Source organism: Grus americana, chromosome 3 (assembly GCF_028858705.1).
Source record: "Grus americana isolate bGruAme1 chromosome 3, bGruAme1.mat, whole genome shotgun sequence".
NCBI lineage: Eukaryota > Metazoa > Chordata > Aves > Gruiformes > Gruidae > Grus > Grus americana.
The window spans coordinates 89,493,802-89,516,067 of NC_072854.1; the positions used below are offsets into that span (position 1 = coordinate 89,493,802).

The window sequence follows — 22,266 nt, forward strand, 5'->3', positions numbered from 1 at the left end:
TCAGTAATCAGGGATATTGCACTGCACGTTCTCAGTCTGATAACATTCTCTTCATCCTGCCTATGTGGTCGGTAGGTAGCTTGTGGCTTTAAAGAGGGAACCGTGGTTTATTCTGTACTTTCTTAGTGTAATTATGATAAGGGATAGCAAGTAGATAATGCCTGAGCTGGCATTGTTTTGTTAACATGGGAGATTTAAGACCAAATAAGATAAAGATGTGTTTCAGCTTTCCTGAGTGTGACTCATAGAATTAAATGTATATTCAGCCAGTTTTTGGAGGTTTGGGGTTTTTCTTTTGCATTTCTCAGCATCAGTTAGTCTTACTAGTTATGCTGAATTCTTCATCCTGTTAATGCAGATAGATTTGGTAATTTGCATTTCATTTTCACCATATATGAATACCTGATGGAATAATCCTTAAAAATGTAGTTTACATGTGCAGGCATAAATTCATAGTGTATCTTTAATATTTTTTTATTTCCTATAACCCAGGTATTTTGCTCTTTAAACAGACTTTAATCGGGAAAAAATTAAACAATGAATTGTTTACTGTTTTTAAAGCTGTGGGGAAAATATGTTTTCAGTAACCTAGTAAGTATATTTCTAGTAACTAAGATTATTCACAGGTGTAATGATTATTTAAGATTGCCTGTCTAACTTTTATAAATTTTTTATTAACTAATATTAGTTCAATTCCTCCTTAAGTCAGTAATTTTAAAAAGAGAATGGGAGTCTTTTTGTGATGTGACCTACCGAGCATGCATTCATTAGCTAATTTTTCTGACTTAAGAGGCCTGCGCATAACTGGTTGCTTGTGATGAAGTAATTTGTAAAAAGCTTCTAAAGCACGAGTAAAAGGAATTTTCTTCTCCCCTTCCTCCGTAGTGTTCAGTGTGGATTGCAGCACAGTCGAATGTCCTCCTGTTCAGCAAGTTGTTTGCCCACTGGATAGCTATGAAACCCAAGTCAGGCTGACGGCTGATGGCTGCTGTACCCTGCCCACAAGGTTGGTTGCTGTCTTGACGGCTGCGTATTTTTAACTTGTTCTCTATAATCAAGTACTATAAATACAGGATAATGATGCAGACTTTTGTGGCAATAAACGTTAATACAGAATAAAAGGTACATGAAGTACGTTAAAGGTATATCAGGCTGATAAGAAGATAGATTTTGTATTTCTGAAGCAGAAGAAAATTCTTTTCAGTGCAAATGCATGAAGCTCATTTTTGCTAAAATTACTTTGAGCGGTTTGTGCCTCTAGATTGACTTTTTTTTTCCAATGTATTCAATTAATTTTACAAAAAAATACTTTTGAGAAACTTTGAGGTCTTCGATGGTAAGGAATTAAATGATGGAGATGGCAGAAATGCCAGAGAAAAATCTCACCTAGTTAAAGAAAAAACAGGAAGGTATTTTTTCTATGTGGAAGACCATTCTAAGAAGCTGAAAGACGGTGGCTATCAGAAACTGTAGGAAAACAGAAGTTTCAAATACTTCCATTTTAATTCTATTGTTGTTCAAGTAGATATAATTTATCACAATTCAGAAAAATAAGACAATCTGGAATTGGTTTTGTTCCAAAACTCTACACCGTTTCAGCTTCTGTTTTTACAACAAACTTCCAAAAACCTGATTCAGCAATATGCCCAATAAATATGAATTCAAGCAAAAAGTACCATTACTGAATAGGTGATATATTTGCAAAAAAGGAAATCATCTATCCAGTGCAAATAATATGTTGTGTAAAATATCCACTATATTCTTTGTAGATGATAACTTCAGTGTTCCTTCTATCAAGGAACTTAGAGTACCGAGAAAATAAAAAAAAATAAGAAAAATGATCAGTTGGAAATATTTTCTAATTCTAGCACACCCATGGGAATTGATCTTAAATAAAACACCTACAGCAAACATGTCCTTGAAAGAATCTTTTTCTCTCTTTGACAATGTTTAAAAATAAAACCAGTTGGTTTGCTGTGCGTGAACTGATGTCTGAAACGTACTTGTACACATGCATAGTACTTAAGTGACAAAACCAGTATTCCCATCTCCTGCACATAAAGACCCCAATTGTACAGGCAGCCTTAGAGTGTGAATTATTAGATAATTGTGAATTGCACTGAAACCTCTTAGAAACCAGATTGCTGTGCATTACTGGGATCAGAGTTTAAGAAGGGATCAGAGCTGGGATAGATGAGTTCTTAGCTCCTGGAGACTTATGATCAGATCAGAATTTTTGAGGTGGTTTTTGTGTTAATATCTCTGTCTTGATGTATAAAACTGCAAAAAACCCCCCATAATTAGCATAACCTAGTCTAAGTCTGTAGGCAGGTTGAAACAATTATAAGTGTCTTATACTCCTCCATTAATTTTTAATTTTGTAGCTCAGTGTCTGCTGCTGTACATAGTTATTATGTGGGTTGTTAGAGTTTTGGATTGCCTTAGTTCAGCCAAAGCAATAATACCCTTTTTAATAGAGTAGGTGAGAAGGAAAGAAAAGCTGAATCTGGCAGCAATAAGATCATATAGATGCTTTACATGTTGTGTGCCTGCCAGAAATGTATTTAGTTATTTAGGTTTTAAGCTACAGCTGTGCTTCTTAAGGAAGACAGTGCCACAGTCGTCATTTACATGCTGTAGGTAAAGATATTACTTTAAGGGGGGAATAAAGGAACACAGACATGAGGATGATCAGAAAAGAAAGATTAGATGAAGGTTAGAAGGAAGAGAAGTATATGCATGAGAAGAGAGAGAGCAGAAAGGGAAACTAAGTTCAGTTACTTGGAACATGAAAGTCAAACCATTTAAATTCAGATTCAGTCTTTCCCCAGATTTGATGAAGCATTGGAGCTTTATATTTGAAGCCAGGGTCTCTATCCCACATGAGACTTGCATTTCAAAGCTATAGAAAAAGTCAAATAAAGTGCAGATTTATGGATGAATGACTACACTGGGAAAAGGGGATGCTTTTCCTTAATTCTGTAATTTCTTACTAAACTCATTATGAAATATTAATATTGCATTGACTGTGATTTAGTTTAGAATCACCTTAAATCCATATCATATCTCTTTTTAATCATTAGAATTAAGTTCAAAAGAAGTAGCACTGTATGTTTTAATGTACATTTGAGAATAATTTATTAAAAGCAAAGAGATAGCATTTCATAAGGTCATAGTCTTTAGACTTCATGAAACTACTCTTGTTAAAATTATGGACTTTTCCCAAGAAATTACAATTATTTGTTTCATTTACTGCTGCTAAAACAAAGGCTTAATACCAGCAGAACCAGAGAGGCGTCAAGGAGAGTATTGCGATTAAGGATGGATGGCACATCACTGACTCGGTTCACAAGTATCTGACAACTTCACATACAGCAGGACCAGACTGACTTCTGTCCCACGTCTTGTTCTTGGCTGGTTTCTTGTATGTAATGTGCTAGGAAAACAGAGATCCTTAAGTCTGGTGTTAAGCTGTCATTTGTTTTATGAGTGAGCTCTTGAATGCATATTCATAATATTGAAAACTCCTCTAGCAATGCCAGGGGAAAAGTGGGAATAGTAAATAAACATCTAATGCCATAAGTTCTTGTACTTGCATTCATTCAGAGGTTGCATTTAGTTTCACACTGATTTCTAATGCAATACTGCAAACACAGCAACCTACTGGTTTGGCATGAATATCAAAATACCAGTTGCTTTCAGCTTTTGTCAGACTGTCATGAAACACGTTAAATTTCCAGCTATTGCGTTAGGAAAGCTAAATGATACATTTGTCTCTGGTTTTGGTAAAGATGCTCTCTTCTCCAGGGAGCTTATCAACTGAAAATGTATTAAAGCTCTTACAGCGAACATGTTATCACGGTTTTGTTAATATGTTTGTCTTCTGTTACAAAGTTAAATGAAGGGATGATCAATACGAAGTGTCCAGAATCCATTTTCTTTGGATGTATCCAGTTTTTCTGTTGTAAATGAATTTTCTTCAGATTTTCACATCCCTTTGAGAATATTTTTGTAAGTGTAAAAATATTTATCAAAATCTGTTTAATTTTTTATCTGTGAAGAATGGACTGTAACAACAGGAGCTGATGTCAGTGATTAGTGTTGGCTTGTATCTTTATCGCTCACATGGTTTTGTACATTTTTCGTAGGATTATATACAAAGGAGTAAATGGCATGTTTGGATAGCTTTGCACCAAATATTTTTGGATTATCTTTTTTTCTTTCTGGCTGCTCTCTTTTATTAGAATCATTTGTAAATTTAGTTTTTACTAGGTCTCCTCTTCTTGCTCTAGTTTTATCCCCCTACCTATGTGCTGTTTTCCCTTCATGTAATCCAAGTATAGTCTTTTTTCTTGCTCCTGTTTCCATTCTCCCTGCTTTCGCCCCTTATAAATCTTGGAACTTCAAGATCCATTCAGTGCTCTGTTATCATGAAGATCTTTTTTTTTTTTAGCTATTCTTGGTCAGTCTTTTGATAAAACAAGATAAATCAAGAAAATTCTAGAGAACCGGAAATATATTAGTACTGTGCCAATATTAAAAAGAACAAAACCTAAGTAATTAAAGCCTGGTTATCGTGACATCAGTTCTGAAAAAAATAGTGGGAAAACTGAGAGAGAATTGAATTGAGAAGGAATAAAGAATGCAATTATAGGTAAAACCAACCGATGTTGCTTTGATTAGGGGCAGTTCTATGAAACTTGATTTTTGTCTTTTGAAGATACTAAGCTTGCCTTAAAAATCTGACACTCAGAGCACCTTCTTTCTCAATTTCTGTCTTCTGTAGTCACCAGTCCTTTTCCTTGCATTGGATTCCAGCCTTAAAAAAAAAAATAGGGCTTTTTAATTAATACTCTCTCACGAGATTTACTTTTACAAAATGGAAATGTAACCCCTTCCCCAAATTACTTTAACATTGAAGAAAAACATTTCCCACACCCCTCCTCCCCCGGATTTTGGAAGTGAATCAGCGTCGTGGTCCTTTACCTCCTGACGTGAACTTCTGCAGCATGCATGTGCTGGCTTGACTATCTTGCTGATAATACAGGATATACTAATGTCCTTTGGAGAGGTGAGAAGCATCCAGGAGTACGTTCACTAAATCACAATAGTAAGTTTGCTTGACATACCTATTTAAAAAGCTCACACCGTAAGCCTGAATATGTTCTAGATTAGAAAAAGTCAGAAATAATTATGTTTGTCCATCAAAATCTCCTGTAGTTTATTTTGTGTCTGAGTCTCAGCTTTAAAAAAGCAGTTTCAAGGTTGTGGTGGGAGAAGGAGGAAAAACACAAATGTAAATGGAGCATAACAGAAGCAGATAACAAGTTACAGAAAGACAGAAACTTTAAGAGCAGTGACCTGTTTAATAAATCTAAACAAAACAGGAATACAACAATTATTTCACATATCAGAAAAGTGAAGAGCAGCTTTTTACAGATACAGTCTTGCAAAATTGGAGCCCAAAAGACACGGGCTTGAGGGATGAGGGAATGAAGACTCCTTGAATCGGACCATTTCTCTGTGGCTCGGTTACAGCTAGCTGCATGGTGCTGCAAATGCAAAACTCTCAATTGGCTCGAATAGCATGGAGGAGTGGGATTATATCTTTATTGTTTAGAAGAAAACTTCTGAAAAAGTTGCTTAAATGAATTAGTCATGGAACTTCTTTTTCCTGGTTTGAATAGTCTTTTCCCTGTTGATTTTTCTTTATATGTGGCTAAAATGTCTCAATCTGGGACTGCTGTGAATGGCAGTGCCACAGTTTGGTCTGCAGTATGGTAAAGAAGTGAAAGGTATTTGACCAGCAAAACTGTTAGTTCTCTGGATAGCGTAGTAAAACAACGTTTTACATTTGTAATCACCTACTCAGCCCTCTCGGAGGGACAATTTATATGTGCATTTTGTTTTCCCCAAACATAAAGCTTTACTCAGAGAACAGCCCAGCTAACCCCTTCCCATGCACACAATTCTTAAATACTTACATTTTTATACAGCTCAAGAAAACGAGTAATACTTTGATGTAGTAGCAAATCATTTATTTACCCAAAGTTTATGTTAAGCTATATTTGGATAGAAATTGAATACAACTTAAACAGTATAAAACCAGATTTTATTATCTTATTGGGCTAAAATTACCTTTCAAGGGACGAAATAGTAGGAAAAAGAGTAAATTTACAAAAACGTGTTTCATTTCAATAATAATCTAGTAAATTAAGAAAACACACTTTTGCATCTGTCCTGTACTAAAATATTTTTAACATGAGTGTGCTTTATTTAGCATTTCTAACAGCATTAAGGAATAGTAGTGGTTTATATTATAGTCTATAAATTTTGTATACCATTATTGATTTGGTTTGGATTCCAAAGGAAGAAATTGCCTGTTTTATTATTTGTAGTCTTTTCTTTCTAATAGAACTTTGTGCTGTCTTAGGCACACTATAGATGCTACTTGAGAAAGTCATCGTTGGCAGTTTCACTTTTATTTTTCAGAAAACTTGTAGATATCGGTTAAGTCAACCATGCTGTCTTTTCATGTTAGTGAACTGAAACAGAGGCCCTGTGGCAGCTGTTTATGCAAAAATGACACCTCCTCAGAGGTCACTTAAATTTATTTATGATTTCGTTGTCATTCTAGATTACTTTAGCTGGTAAGCAAGTGCTTTTAATGTACTTTATCCCCTTTTATGACACTTGGACCTGTTGTGGTTGTATCATCTATTGTGTCCGCAACCTGTCATGGCATTAGACCTACCAGCCCATGTTCTGTATTTCATTTTACAGCATGTCTAGGGAATCCTAGTGGCAGCTACACATAAACCAGCACAGTTCTTCTCATTTTATGGCAGCCACCAGAATCTGATAGCATCTGTAGAGGTGGTCTCTGAGTCCCTGATTACCTTTGCATCTGTCCCACTCAATAGGAGAGGTAGAGTACACCCTTTCTGATCATTTTTCTTAGCTGCTTGGCTGGGCCAGATCTTTTCTACATTGTTCCCTATCAAAATATGACATGATTCTTGCATGTTTCTCTAGATTCTTTTCTTAGATCTTCCTGTCTTTGGAAGACCTTAATTTTACGATACATTGTTTGGATGTTCAGTATAGGATTCACCACTTCATTTTTCCCAACCTTTTGTAGAGGGCAGTCATGATTTTTCAGGAGATCTAACTTTCCTCTTTCCCCCCTGTACCAGTCACCTCTCTTAAGCAACTTTTGCTGATGCAGAAGTCTTCCTTGTATTTGTTCTAGAATTTTAGATCCTTCTCCTCCACCCATCTCATCTTCAAGAAATGATATCCAAGAGAAAGTGGTTGTGGATCCCAGTTTTTGTTAAAGGAAAGTTCAGCCGGAACTGGTAAGACCAAATACAAATCCAAGCACCTGTAATCTTCCTGAGATTTCTGTTCAGGGCTTGACTTCTGAGTAACCTGGGTAGGTGGACCAAAGGTCTAACCAAAGCATGGTAAGGATTCTACAGAAGCTTTGCAGTGCCTTCAGTTCTTTCATCAGCATCTTAGAAACTCTGGTTTCTAGCTCTCATGGCCAACTTGCTTGAGTTGTTCCTCCTGTACTTTAACACTAGCAGACCACTTTGCCATCTCAAGTACATCTGACCATCCAATACCGTGGTGTTTTAACGCTTGTTGAATTGGGGAGACTGTTGCTTACTGAAGAGGCAGGTTTTGTATCGAAGGAAAGATCTACATTGATGCCAGTTGAACCTATTGCATGTCAAGCTGAGGCTTGCAATAGGGTTTTGTTTGTTTTAACAGTTGATGAAAAGGCTAAATAGAACACTGTAATTTTGTGAAGTTTCATAATATCTGGAAATAGGTGTTTAGGCATTTTCATGTATTTTAGTCCTTAAAGAGAAATTCTCACAAGTTAGGAAACAGCAAATATTTTTCCCCAGGAAAACCATTTTTCTTCATTCAGGTCTGCGAAGTGAGAAAGTGGTATTCCATCCTGTTTACAGACTGTACTGTACTGGATATCCACGAAGAGCAAGGATAGAAGGGCATGTGAAGGTGCCTTATGCTCCATGCCCATCTTCTCCATGTTGGTCTTCCAGGAGATGTAATGAAATGCTGAATTCAAAGTTCAGATGGTCCCCTTCTTCCCTTACTACAGCTGCCTCAGCAATTCCTAGATGTTCTCAGTGTGATAACAGTTATTGCTGTCTTGGTGTCCAGCCTCACAATGTGGGTTGTTTTGGCAAGCAACCATATTTTCCTAAAGTCCATAAATGAGAAAAAGATAAGAGGGTTTTGTATTGTGTGTTTTTGGGGGTTTTGTTTTGTTTTTTAAAGCCATCTCAGTAAAACTTGAACAGAAGCTCTTGAAATACAAGACATTTCTGGAGCCTGATGGCTGACTTCTGACTATCAGAGACCTCTAACAAAGAAAGGAAACATAACATTTTCAGAAGAAATAGCATGTGAATATTCCGCAAAAGAAGCTGTAAGGCATTGTAAATATAGGGGTCCCTGCGTGCATCTTTTATAAGATCAGCTTTTTGCACCTGTGTTGTATAAGTTAAAAATACACATCCGTGCTCTTCCATCAACACCTAGGAAGTACTGAATTGCAAAACTTTTCAAGACAATGCTGCCTAAAGGAAGGGGCACATTTCCCATAAGCCAAAAAAAGCCCAACAACCCCAGCATTTGCACAGGAGGAGGAAGTATCGATCATAGTTATGCAAGCAGCTTCCTTTTTTTTAATGTATGGGTTTTTATGGAAAAGTATATGTAGTACTTTAATCTGACCATGTGCTTTGTTAATGGTATGTTTACTCCTTCACTGTTAAGAAGAAATTTTAACCCAGATAAATTTAAGTAGCTCTTAATTGTATCTCTTTTAGATGGTGTTTTATGCTTGGAAGTAAAATGAGATTGTAGTGTCTATAGAATTTGGTTTTGTTTGCATTCTTGACAAGCAAGCTAGTGTTTGAACTCCTTCAATTTACAAGCTTGTAGACATCTTTCTGTTACAAATTTTTTTTTCACTTGTTGGTCTAAGAATTAGTGTATACCTTGACCACACTGAATATTGCTCATCATCCTCCCCTCAAGACTTCCCACTCTATTTTGTTCCATTTTTTCTACTTAATCAGCTATTAACTTGTTTGGAAATTGAATAGGTGATTTAGTTCAGAATAATTTCTGACTTGAACAGGCAAATTGCTGTTTGTATCACAGAGATCAATAATGTTTTTGACACGTCTTCAAACTCACAACTGTACAGATGTGTAGGGAGACTCATATACATAATAAAACAATAAGGTTATCACTTGGATGTTTGCATTTTAGAAGGGAAGTACATATGAGAATTTCCCAGCAGTTTCCAACAGTACGCGGAGCAGATGACAATATCAACACTATTGAGGTTATATCAGAAGAGTTTGAAGTTGTGTTTCCTCTAGAAAATAGGAAACATTGTTTTGGACTTCAGCAGCCACAAATTGCTACTTCCTTTTTTCCTTCTTAAATTATTTAATATTTAAAAAGTAGAACTGAAGGTTGTGGACCATTTAAGAAGTAGTTTCTCACTACTCTTCCTTGAAATGTCATTGGTGGAATTTAAAGAATCGTGTTTCTAGAGAAGGGTTATAGTTCTTGCATACATGATTCTCAGTACATGGAAAGTTCTCATTAATTGAATGAACTTGATTGGTTTCAGAAACACTGGGATTCTAGAGCAATCTTTTGGCCTCACTTTTAAATTTAGGCCATAGTGGAATAAATTCAGAAGCTAAATGATTATCTAATGATTCGTCACGCATTTGCAAAGGTCATATTTGGCCCTTCTGGACAATTTGCTTTTTGGCCTCTCTTATGTGAAAACAGCATGGAAGAGTTCTCAGTCTGAGTCAATTTATCCTTCCTAATCTTGTACAGAATTGCCTGTAGGGGTATGAGAAAGGTGAATACCACGAATGGCATGGAAAAGCTAAACATGGAATAATTACTGGGGTTTGTGTTGGTGTGGGTTTTTTTTTCTTTCAAAGAAGAGAAGAATATTATGTCCAGTTCTGGGCACCCCAGTACAAGACAGGCCTGGAACTACTGGAGGGAGGCCAGTGGAGGGCTACAAAGATGATGAGGGGACTGGAGCATCTCTTGTATGAGGAAAGGCTGAGAGCACTGGGTCTGTTTAGCCTGGAGAAGAGAAGACTGAGAGGGGATCTCATCAATGCTCATAAATATCTAAAGGGTGGGTGTCTAGAGGAAGGGGCCAGACTCTTCTCTGGTGCCCAGTGACGGGACAAGGGGCAATGGGCACAAACTGGAACACAGGAAGTTCCATCTCAACATGAGGAAAAACGTCTTTACTCTGAAGGTGACTGAGCACTGGAACAGGCTGCTCAGAGAGGTTTTGGAGTCTCCTTCTCTGGAGATACTCAAAACTCACCTGGAAACAGTCCTGTGCAACCTGCTCTAAATGAACCTACTTTAGCCGGGGGGGTTGGACTATAGATGATCTCCAGAGATCCCTTCCAACCCCTACCAAGCTGTGAATCTGTGTGACATCAAATTAAACAATCAGATAAATTCAACATAATGTGTTCTGGGGAGGTCAGTGGGGTGTTTGCTTTTTTTATTGCTGTTTTTAGGGGGTTTTGGTTTGCTTCTGTTGAGTCACCAATGGCTTAGTTCAAGGGAGATATGTTATTCAGGAGTAAAAGTTTGGAGTTTCAGGAATATTGAAGTTAGTGAATCACTTAAAACTATTATTTGTAAGTGATTTTGACTTGAAGTCTTCAGGAATTGTTTTATTTGTAAGAGGATCTGATATTTATAATTAAAAAGTAGTGAAATAAAAAAAGAAATAGCTTCTTATAATACCAGATAACTAACATTTGTCTAACATCTTAACTAATATCTTATCTCTGGTTTTGAAATGTTTGTTATATTATGAAAGGTGAGGCTGATAAACCTGAGGAAAGAGTAACTGAAGTACATAGTGGTAAAAAACGAAGAGATCTTCAACAGAGTAAAACATAAGCTGGTACAGTAAAATATGAGAAAAATGCAGGGTTGGACTGGTTTATATTGTGTTTTATTTCATATGCTGATGAATTCAAAAGGGTCTATACATATATCAGTGTGCTTGAAAAAAATCAGTGCAATTGGCCAGTGGCCATATGCCTAGTGGTTCCATGGCATGACTCTTGTGACTGTCCTCTTTTCCCATCTCATCCCTCTGGGAAGCAGACCAGTTGATTAACCGTTAGTCAAAGGATGAAATCATGCCTTTTAGTCAAACGAACTCTTTGGATTCTAATAAGCCTTGGAAAGATGGTAATCTACTTGATGTAAATGCTGATTTTATGACTTTTTCCCTTGCTTAGCATCTGTTTGCTATTTCCTAACACTAATAATATGCAAAAGATGCACAAAACCCATTCCCCTTCACAGGATCTTTAATTAAAAGCTAGATAATTCCCTTTTGTAATATTTGAATGTCCCCTTTGTATAAAGATTACTATACTCATGGAAAAATTGACTATCACATTGGGTATCTGTTTGTAACAATATCTAGAATTTTAGAAGTGAGTTCTTTCTTGAGAGCACACTAGCTTTGATTTCTCAATAAGTAAACACCTTGGAGGATTAGAATAGGAAGAACTTCCACATGAGTCAGTTCATATAGAAGTGATACAAATCTTTTGAGCATTTGGAAATGCTCTGATAACAAGTGTTATATGCAACTTCCACAGTTGTTCTGCCATCTCTTTCTATGGGTTTATTGTTGATCCCCAAAATAAAATACAAAAAGCTTTCCAGAAAAAAGGACTATTTTCATTGCTGACTTGCTTATACATATATTTAAAACTGAAAATGCAAAACGCATAAAACAGTGACCCTGAACTTGTGGGTGAAAACTCTCCAGTCTGTATGTCTGAAGATTTAGGAAAATTGTAGCTGAACTTCTTGGGTGGAGGTGTCCCAGGCTTTGACTTTGCCTGCAATGTCTGTGTGGGAGTGGAGTTTATGTTTTCTAAGACTAGCGTTTGGTTGATTCTTTAAGCTGTAGCTTGACCAATTTAAACCTCATCATCTTGTCTACTTACTCGTGTCGTGGCTTCAAGTGCAAGTTTCGTGGACATAATCCTTCACTGATTTCATGAGATTGCTATGTTAATATTTCATTTTGCTGTATCGTCATCTCTTCTACCCTGTGCTTGATGATAGGGAGGGTCTTGCATTTAATCTCTCTTCCTTGCCGTCAAGCTTTGATAATGCTGGGAGTTGGCATCTGAAAATTCCTTATTTTACAGTATCCATAAGCATTCATATTGTTAACGGATCTGTGGGAGTTTACTACTTTTAGGTAACATAAGTACTACTAATGTTAATGCAAATTGTATTAGATTCCTGCAAGGGGAAAAAGGAGGACCGTGATACAATCTCCACAGGAATGTGATGTATGTTTCAGGAATGCTCTTCTCTAGTTTCACTGCTTCAGACTTAATTTTGTTTGATCCTCAAAATAAATATCCCTCTTCTCAACACACCCCTGCCCCAATCTTCCCATTCACTGATACTAAATCTTTTTTTCCAGGGTGCCTGTTCTTATTTTCATAGCCATTATATCTTGTGCCTGGAGAACTCTTTTGATCCTACCATCAAAACAGCTTTTCTGAGCCTAACCAAGCCCTTCTCTCTTTTCATCTGTTTAATAACAGAAGTAAACGAACCAAGATAGTTAAGTTTTAAGTAAAAATTGTCATTTACAAGTATTCCGTTTGATTTCTTTTTTTCCTTCTTCCTTTTCTTTTTTGCACTTTTGGTGACATAAAGGAAAAAGGAAAATGATGATATAAAAGAAGAAGAAAAAAAACCACGAAACAAAAAAACCACCCAAGAAAACCCCCACCAACCAAACAAAAAAAACCCCCTTCAAAATCAAAACGCCTCAAACATAAAAGAAACAAATAACGAAATTATTTATTTTTTGAAGAACTTAAAAACTGAAATTAAACATCAGGCCATTTATATTACTAGAGCAGTTACCTTCCTCAATCTGTAAAGCATCAGTTCATGAATATTCTCTTGTTTCTGCTTCTTCATATACTGGTTTCCCTTGCTCAGCTGTTGAGATTTCTAGGTTTATTGCTGTTATTACTTTTTTTGTTGTTTTTTTAACCTGAAGAATTGGAGACAATTGCTTTTACCAGTTACATACAGTTGATTATGCATTTTCAAAATTTTAGTACAGCTGACTTCTTACTTGGGATTCTTGGTTCCTTCTGGGCCATCCCACCACCTTTTCAGGCTGAACTCCATGAAGTCTCTTGCATGACTGCTTGATTCTCCTTTTTTTTATTTCTGGGCCATCTTGTTAGGGGACACTGTACTGTCTTAAAGGACTGTTCTTCCTTGTTAAAAGGACACGTTCTTCTTGAGTGCTGCTTGACTTGACTTGAGAGCTGTTATGGTATAACATCCCAAGAGATGTGTTTCCTTAGAGCCTTTGCTAATAAGGTGTGCAAGGGGCAGGTACTGAGTGCCAGCTTGTCGGTACGTCGAGTACTGACCTCCCTTTAATCTTGGAACTTTTGGATGCTACCGTACTGTTTGATGTTGCAGTGGTGTCACTGCAGGCTCTGTAAGGAGAGGTCTAAAGTAGTCTTCTCTCTGGGAAGGTTTCCTTGCAGAAACTTGTGCTCTGTTTTCCTTGGGCAAGTTACGGTTGTAGAGGGAGCAGGTCAGAAGCAACGTTGTGCCTTACTGATCAGCAGTCTGAACTGCTAAATTTTATAGAAATTACTTTGAGAAGGACCCTGGCTGCTATCAGCAGGCTTATCGCAATCTGGTCTGCTAAACTTCAAGCCTAATGCTCAATACCAAGGCTAAGGTACACCCTGCAGGTGGATAGCTGCCTGTGACAGAGCACAGAGCTGGACCACAACTTCTCTTCTGTCTGTCCCTCTGCTCCAAAAGGCACTTCAGTAAAATCTAGTACTATAAAGTTCATTTTGCTCTCTTAGAATGGGATCACTTATTCCGATTTTCCAGATGTTGTTATTTTGGCAGTGCAATAGCCGTGCTCGGCTACCAGAATTCCTTGGGTTTCCTCCTGAAAGACTTCTGTCTCCAAAACAATGTTTTCCATGCAAATAGCCTGGACGGTGGTCAAAGGTTTTCCTAGCAGAGCTGGCTGAAAAGAATGCAGACTGCTTAAAAGTCCATCTGAGACCATTTGCTACTTTGACATTCTCCTATGCATGGATTATTTTTCAACCAAATGGGAAGTCAATTTATAAAATTTTGGAGCATGGGGTTTTGTTTTCTTGCGCTGTGAATGAGTATGCAAAGCTTTGATTACTCTGAATGGGAGGGAGTCTTTCCCACAGAAAGCAGTTTTGGCACCCACCAGTCTCTTACACATCTTTTGCAGCCTTTCTTCCGGAAGATTGTCCTGTGCTAAGTTATTTAATCTGGTGATTCATGTTTTTTTGCTGTTTTGTTTTGTGTTTTGTATTGGGGTTTTTTGTTTTGTTTTTAAAGCAGTTGAGTGGGAAGAAAATGAGAGGGGGAAAATACAAGTTATTAATCGAATCATTCAATATTCTCCTGCAACTCAAATCAACAATGATAATGAACTTGAGGCAAAGAATAGAGAAGATAACAGGCACGTCTGAAAAAGCTTATTGTGAAGGCAATAAAACAGAGTGGTAATTTCAGCTCATGAGACTTGGAAAATCAAGGTCCACAACTATGTTTTCATCACGTGTGCCATTTTCCTAGAGGTTATCTGGATGTTGAATATAGGGTGGTTGAAGTGAAACCTAGCATTTTTCTTTCAGATTGTGTCAATACTTTTTTTTATATATGTTTTAAAAGATTTTTTTTTTTCTTTCTTCTGTAGTAATATGTAGGTGCTTATTTCTGTGCTTCATTCTTCTCACAAGGGAAAAGCATCTTCCAAAGCAATATCTGTTAGCTGGGTTAAGGTTCAAATTCCCTGAACTTGACAGTGCTAATTGTTCTGTTTTGCTGATTGCTAGAGGCCATCTTTTTTTTTCTTTTTTTGTTATTCTCCCCTTTTATTGGGGCAGCAAAAGATGAGATACTAGTACAGAAATCTGTAAGATTACTTACAGAGTCATCTTAAAGGGAAGCTGCTGTCATAAATCCTTTGGGTTTTTTGATCTCATGTAGTATGCCCTAATGCTATTTCCTTCTACATCTCAGAAGGCAAAGGGCATACAGTAAATAAAATAATTAGATTCCCTCTTTTATGTATTTACAAATCAGTTGAGAAGAAAATGTCAAAAGCAAAGGTATGATAAATAAAACTTTGGTTTCTGTATTCTTACTTTTTTTTTGCTTTAGTTCATTACCTTTTACTGTTATGGTAAGCAGATTATCAAAAAATCCTTGAAATGTTGGTTTTAAAACTGTCACTATACTGTAGACTATATGTGCACATAGAGTTAAATTGCTTCACTTTATCTTGACATATTTAACGTTATTTGTGAAATGTGATATAATTAATACTGTTTTTTTCAAGGACTCATTTATGCCTTTGTAGTAACACGCTGCTATAATGCAATATTTTAAGAATTCTTGTCAGATAGTCTAATAAATGTTCTGTGGGATTCCTTGACTTCACTTGTTTTTCTTCTTGCAAATTTCTTTTTGCGTAATACCTTACAATAGAGAGTATAACCACGTTATCTAACACTGGTGAGGTTAAAGGGAGAGATATTAAACCCCCATCTGTTGAGAGGTGGCTCTTCTTCATTCATAGAACCCTGGTCTGAGATGAAATGGCTGTTGGGCAAGTAATGAAACACACATGGTAGAAGGAGAACCAAACTTCTTACTTTTTAAGCATAAAGAATAAGCAAACACATTAAGTGCTGATGATGCTTCTTACCAATGGGTGGTTTGATGTGGGGGGGGTTGTCTTGGAATACTTAAAATATTTGGAATAGTTATTAACAAGTGGAGTTCTTATTTTCATTTCTTTAACTCATAATTACAGGATCTTCTGCTGAGTTCTTTTCTACTTTTGAAATTCATGTGAATTTGTAGTATGCTAAAATAATCTACAAGGTTTTTTTTACCAGAAAAATCTGATTTGCAATTGAAGAATTTAACTGCTATTCAGTGAAGTGTCTCAGCTGTGGTATTTGCATATTTCTTTGTTCATTTTGTCTTACATTTTATTGAATCACTGCTGCTTATCCCTATAATGTGTCCATTGTTTGGGGCAAGAATGCTGTTAAATGTAAACTAATCAAAAGAATCTGGAAACAAAGGTGACTGTTGTTTAACTGCATTTTATGTTTTCCAGTTCTTTAGGCTGTCTTCTTAAATAAGCAAATAAATACTACTTACATGGCGAAAATATTCTTTTTAGAATGATGTAATCTCTAAAACTAACCACGGTATTTAATATACCTAGCCTCCCACATTATTTGGCATCTTATGTAATTGGTTGCCCCTCCACAAACTCTGGGCAGCACCATCGAAAACCAAAAGAGAACCTGCAATTATTTTCATTTGGCTTAGATTTAATGATTCTGCATGGTCTTCCTTTCTCTTTAATTATTCCCTGTATAAAACTGGACATAACATGGTTTCCTAATGAGAACACTCTTCTGATGAATGGGTGCAGTTACTGCTATTAGTGTTCCACCAGTTTTGATTTTTCAGAGAGAATTGGAGGAGAAGCCTAATTTTGCAAGTCCGGAGAATACAATTATTTTCAAACAATCTGGAACTACAATTTTCTACATTTTTGCATAGAGCACTAGAGGAGTGTTGGTGTTGCACATTACCACCTTCTTCGCTTGACCAGCAAACAGAGTTTGGATGGTTAAAAAAACCCCTTTAGGTTGATAACGTGTCTTGGTTGTTGGGTTAATAAAAGATGATTCTAAGATATGAATATGCTAATAGTGGAACTTGTGCTGTAGCTTTCCATATTCCTCTTGCTTGCTCTTTCCCCTTATACTTGGCTTCATTTATTTATGGGGTTTTCCTTGCTGTTCTTTGGTTTCAGATGCGAGTGTCTCTCTGGTTTATGTGGTTTCCCCATGTGCGAGGCAGGCTCCGTTCCCCAGATAGTCTCGCGTGGAGATGGAACACCTGGCAAGTGCTGTGATGTCTTTGAATGTGTCAATGGTACGTGACGCTTTCTCTTGCACTTGGAGCGGAGGATTTTATCTGTCTGGGGGAGGATGCTGGGCGTTTGGTTATTTTTACCATGTTGTCAAGATCTAAGAGAAACCATTTTCTTGAGGCTCATTCAGTAAGAGGGAACTGGAAGTTCTACTAAAGATACTTAAGTGGGAAACTGTCGTTTTTAAGTTGTCATGTTTCTTTAATTTCTAAAGCACTTTTCCCTGTCACCCAGGGAATTAGCAGATGTTTTAGCAGGATTCCCTCACTGCATGTTTTTCAGGTACTCCTTTGCCAGTAGCAAACACCAGAGTCCTTTTAGAAGTGAAATTTTTGCTAAGCGCTGCAACTGCTTGTTGCAGTACTGTCAACAAAAGCTTGCTGTTTAGACTGTGGGGTTTGCTTTAAGAAACATTTGCAAAGTAATTTTTAAAAAGAACGTACAACCTTTGGAAATTGTACATCAGTGTAACAATAGACTGTTTCGCATTCTTTGCTTCCTGATGTAAATGTTTAGAAAATGTTTAAAAACCTTGAATTTATTATGCAAGTGACTATATCTTGGGACTGCTCTATGCTATATATATACATAAAAAACTGTATATATAGTGAGTTGGGAAGACACTTAGATATTTGACTATTTGTAGACAGAAAGGTAAAAATACTTTTGAAGGCTTGCATGCTCAGATAATTTCTGACCATAAAAAATTACATGTTAGTGCAGCATTTACTATTAATATTTATTCAGCAATACTTAGTCTTGTTTAGTGGTGCATGTATCATATGTTTGAAACAGCTTTTATTTTATGTTCTTCATTGCATATGCACATAAACATCCATATAGCGAGAGGCATTTCCCCAGGAGAATGTTTGCGATATTTACATGTGGTAAAATTTTACATACTCAAATGCTGTTTCAAAAATAATACTTAGTACATATAATGGGACATTATATATAAAAATTAACTTCTTTCATATGAAAGAAGAATTTGTATCAGGAAGAATCACAGCTTCTTTAGCTTTCAGATTAATTCTCCCACTGTTTGGGATAAGATTGTAGATACTGTAGAATTAAATGCAACTAATTTTTTATTATGTACTACCTGTTGTACTAAAGTAATATTCATGTTCCTTTATTTCATATCCATGTCATTCTGTTAAAGCATCATTTTTGAACTTGATTTAACTGTGGCACACCTCAATGCAATGTTTGATTCAGGATTTACTTTAGCAAGAAATGCAAAACCCATTTCTGATACCACGCCTTTGCTGGTGTGCAACAGTCTCAACAGTACAAACCACCTGGCTAACGTTCCCCTTTCTCTTCAGTCCCCAAGGTGGTTCTGGGTATTGCTATCAAAATTGTTGCAGTATATATCATAGGTGTTAGATGGAACTGTTTAAATTGCCTACTTTTTTGTCCTTAGTCATTTTCATATCCTGTTTCCCCGGAGGAGTTATATTCATTTTTCATAGGTAACGGTGAATGTGGACAGTCGTAGTACTGTTGCCCTGTGCTTCATTGCCTTATTGCTCACTGGAACTCACTCCAAAAGTTCAACCTGCTTTTGGGTCAGGATTTCTTTTTGCCTCTCAGGCTTTCCCTTTCCTAATCTTCATCTCAGTAGCCTATGAAGGCAGAGTAAATTGGAAGAAAAAATAGGAGTTTTTGAAGGGAAGTTGATATTAGAGAGGGAAAAAGAAATGCCAGATTGGAGGAAAATGACAGTTTGTAGGAAGAGATAATATTTTGTTGTATGCCCTTAAAACATCAGTGTTAAAATATTACAGGCAAGTATGAAAGCTAATTTTTTACTATGTTTGTCTTAAAAAAAAAAAAAATCTGAGAAATTTGGGAAGAAAAGTGAAATACTTATAGGTTGTTTGTTGGTTTGTTTGGGTTTTTTTAAAAAGGGCATTTGTCTTTATGCTATTTAATGCTACAATAAGATTTTTAAAAATAATGCTGTATGATGTGACTTGAAAACTCTTGAAGTATATTTAGAAATGAGAAACTTCCAGGTGCAATTATTAATGGTGCATCATTTTGGAAAGCAGAAATAGTTATAAGCCTGAAGATGATAAATATTTTTATCAACAAGCTGGGAGCAACTGTGAAACTACCCACAAGGAGTTCTATATGTGACACTTGGATTGTGTGGCAGATCATTTGTAAAGAGGACAGAATAGTCATAGAGCTTGATCTGCATTGCTTTATAATTTGGGGTTTTTCAAGTGCATTTCAGGATGGTTAAGCGGTTCTTGTATCAGGAACAAACATTGCAAGCCACATCTCTAAACTCCTACAAAACTAATTCTGACAAGAACTTAATAGATAAATGTCTAGTGCAATGACAAACTGGTGTGTGTGTGTATATATATCCCTACCGTTACTTCTGTCAGTTTAAAATGAAGAGGGGAAAAATGTTGTTCATGAAACTGATAGTTGAATATAATACCCAGTTCTGTTTTTTACAAGCGTCTTAAAAACTAGTAAGTGCAGAAGAGATATACTAGATATTAGTGACAGATGGAGGAAATATCTCACAGTGATAGGCTTAGATCAACTTCTTCACTTAATTAAAAAAAAATTGCCATCAAAGTAACAAGAGCCAAATCTGTAAGATCTAGGACATGCTGTTCTCAGCAGTGAGGGTGGTTAGCTGTTGGCACAAACTGCCAGGAAGATGCTGAATTCCTTATCTTCATCCTTTCCAATTAGGATTAGATGCCTTTTTAAAGAGTGTGTTTTAATCAAATGCAACTTAGGGGGTTTATAGATGGTGAGTGGGGAAGCTGTGTAATCAGTGTTACCAATGAGTTCCGTTAGTTACTTCTGTGTTTGAAAACCTCTGAAAACAGGCAAGAGGATGGAATAAAAAGGACATGCGCACAGTCACGTTAGCATCATTTTCCGGCTGTTATAACATCCTTTTAATGTTAGAACTCAATAATTCTAGAGAGGTGGCAGAGAAAAAAGCTGTCCAGAATGACACTGTAGGAAAGAGGTCTGCTCTTGTTGCAGAACAGCATTGGCCCACGTTGAGGGGGTGCTTAATGAATAAGAGCAGCAAAATGCGTGTCATGTAGAGACTCTGCAGTATGTTCTCTTTGTTGTTTGTCAGCATTTTGGGGACAGATCAGTCATCCTTTCACAAATGTTTTTCCTGGATTTAGTGTAAAACTGATTTAGAAGCTCTACGATGTATCTGTACATTTTGTGTGGTTATCTTTGTTATCAGTACACACTGTCTCAAAGTAGCTTTTGGTTAGTCTGTCTCAGAAAAGTATATTAATCTCCAGTGAGAGAAACTTCTACAGTAGTCATTCTTTGCAGATTGTGGAGTTGTTCTTGTTCCTGTTTGACTATAAATACAGCAGTAAATCAATCCACTAATCATTGTTTTCATGCGTCGGATTTATATTGGGTGTGCCCTTAAGCTTCCCATCACGTCTAATCCGCTCTTTCTCATAGTTTGTTATATAATTATATAAACATTATGTATCACCAAAATAATGTTTACTCCCACTTGGAAATGGTCCTGATGTTTCATTTTAATTGGAGCTTGTTGTTAAGTACCTACTGTCTGTGGCTGTTCAATCTTTGTATAGGTTGAGCTTCTTTTTGATTTTTTTTTTTGCAGGAAATAATTTAGAAAGTGCTGAGAGCAACTTTCTCATTGGCAACAAGAAAAAAATATATTACAGAGAGCTGGTGCTCCTAATAGTTCTCTGTGACATTTTAATCATCATGAATCTATGCAGAGATCAGAGTATTTTAGATAAAACTGTTATACTAACTGGAGACAAAAATTTGTGCTTTTTAAACACCGCTGCGGTTAAAAGAACTCATCGTTACAATTAATGCACAGTATTACTGTTGTTAGAATGAGGTTCTTGTCCCAAAGGTCAGTCAATTTAAAAGGTCAGTTTTAAGGCATGTAGTGATTCCTTTATTCTGAAGGAAAGCATCTTTGTAGAGAAAGTCATTCTGTATTGTTTAAACGGTGGTAAGAATCAAGCTAAAGTTCTCTTTGGATGAAGTTCCTCTGTCACAGTTTATCCAGTATGAGTATCCTGGGCCTCCCAGAGCATACCCTGCCTCGTCTTTGGACATCAAAATGATAGCTCAGACAACAGGAATGGCCACAACTTTGTTGTTTCTTGCTCCTTTTCCCTTGTCAGAAGAAAGGTTTTTATTGTTTAATTTGTAAATTAAACCTTGCAACTCTCTGGAACTGTTGGTAAACACTGATTTGCAAAGCAATAGTGATACAATTTTTGTCAGTCATCTTTGCTTCAAAGATAGCTGGTTGTTTCTCTAATCTTACATTCTTGATGACCCTCAGGGCAAGCCCCAGGTTGTGCATGTAACAGAATTTTAGCCTGAAGGAGACAGAGAAGCGTGAATTGCTGAATTTAAATCTCTGGCTGCCATAAAATAGTGTAGCTGATATAGCTATATACATCACCGCTTGTTGGATATGGGAATCAGAGATTAGTATAGTGGTGTTGGGTAGTGAAGTTTTCAGGGAAGAGCTATATCCATAGTCAAATGTGCTTTTTCCTGAAATGTGTGAGGTAGATAAAGAGAAAATAAGGCAACATGGGAAGTGTATAGCAAATAATTTCATCCTCATGTATGAAACTGAAAATGAGGTTGTGCCTACTTTGTGGTTCCAGTGCATTGTAACAGAGTGCACGTTTCAGTGAAAGTGAGAGCGTATTTTGCTTTTTTAGAGGTAGATTACCTCAGTTGCCATGAAGTTTCCTTATTTGCACTTAGCTGAAATCTGCTTTCCCTCTAGAGAATACTAGATAGTATATGACATAAATCTGGGGAAAATTGAGCAAGAGATTCCCAAGATGCAGTCCCTCCCCAGATCGTGCATTTTACAGAAGTTAATTCAAGGTTTCTTCTGCTCCACCCAAAACATATTACTCACCAGGATTTTTGTCTGCTAATCCTGGTGTGCTGCCTTTTCTCTTGGGAGAGCTTGCAAGGAAAAAAATTGATTCAGCATTAAATTACAAGCATCAACAAGTGAATCTTAAGAGATTGAAAGCTGCATGTGCAGGAAGAGTGGAAGTGTTTGGAAACAGGAGAGTATCCAACCCTGC

General features: G+C 36.6%; 1 protein-coding gene across 1 annotated transcript in view; it reads left to right on the top strand.

Moving 5' to 3' along the window:
* The window catches only part of CRIM1 (cysteine rich transmembrane BMP regulator 1), a 194,041-nt gene that overhangs the window by 96,859 nt on the left and 74,916 nt on the right, over positions 1–22,266 (top strand). Inside the window, exons 4-5 of the mRNA XM_054820273.1 lie at positions 886–1,006; positions 17,027–17,148. Coding sequence (XP_054676248.1) covers positions 886–1,006; positions 17,027–17,148 — 243 coding nt within the window. The remainder of the gene's footprint in view (positions 1–885; positions 1,007–17,026; positions 17,149–22,266) is intronic.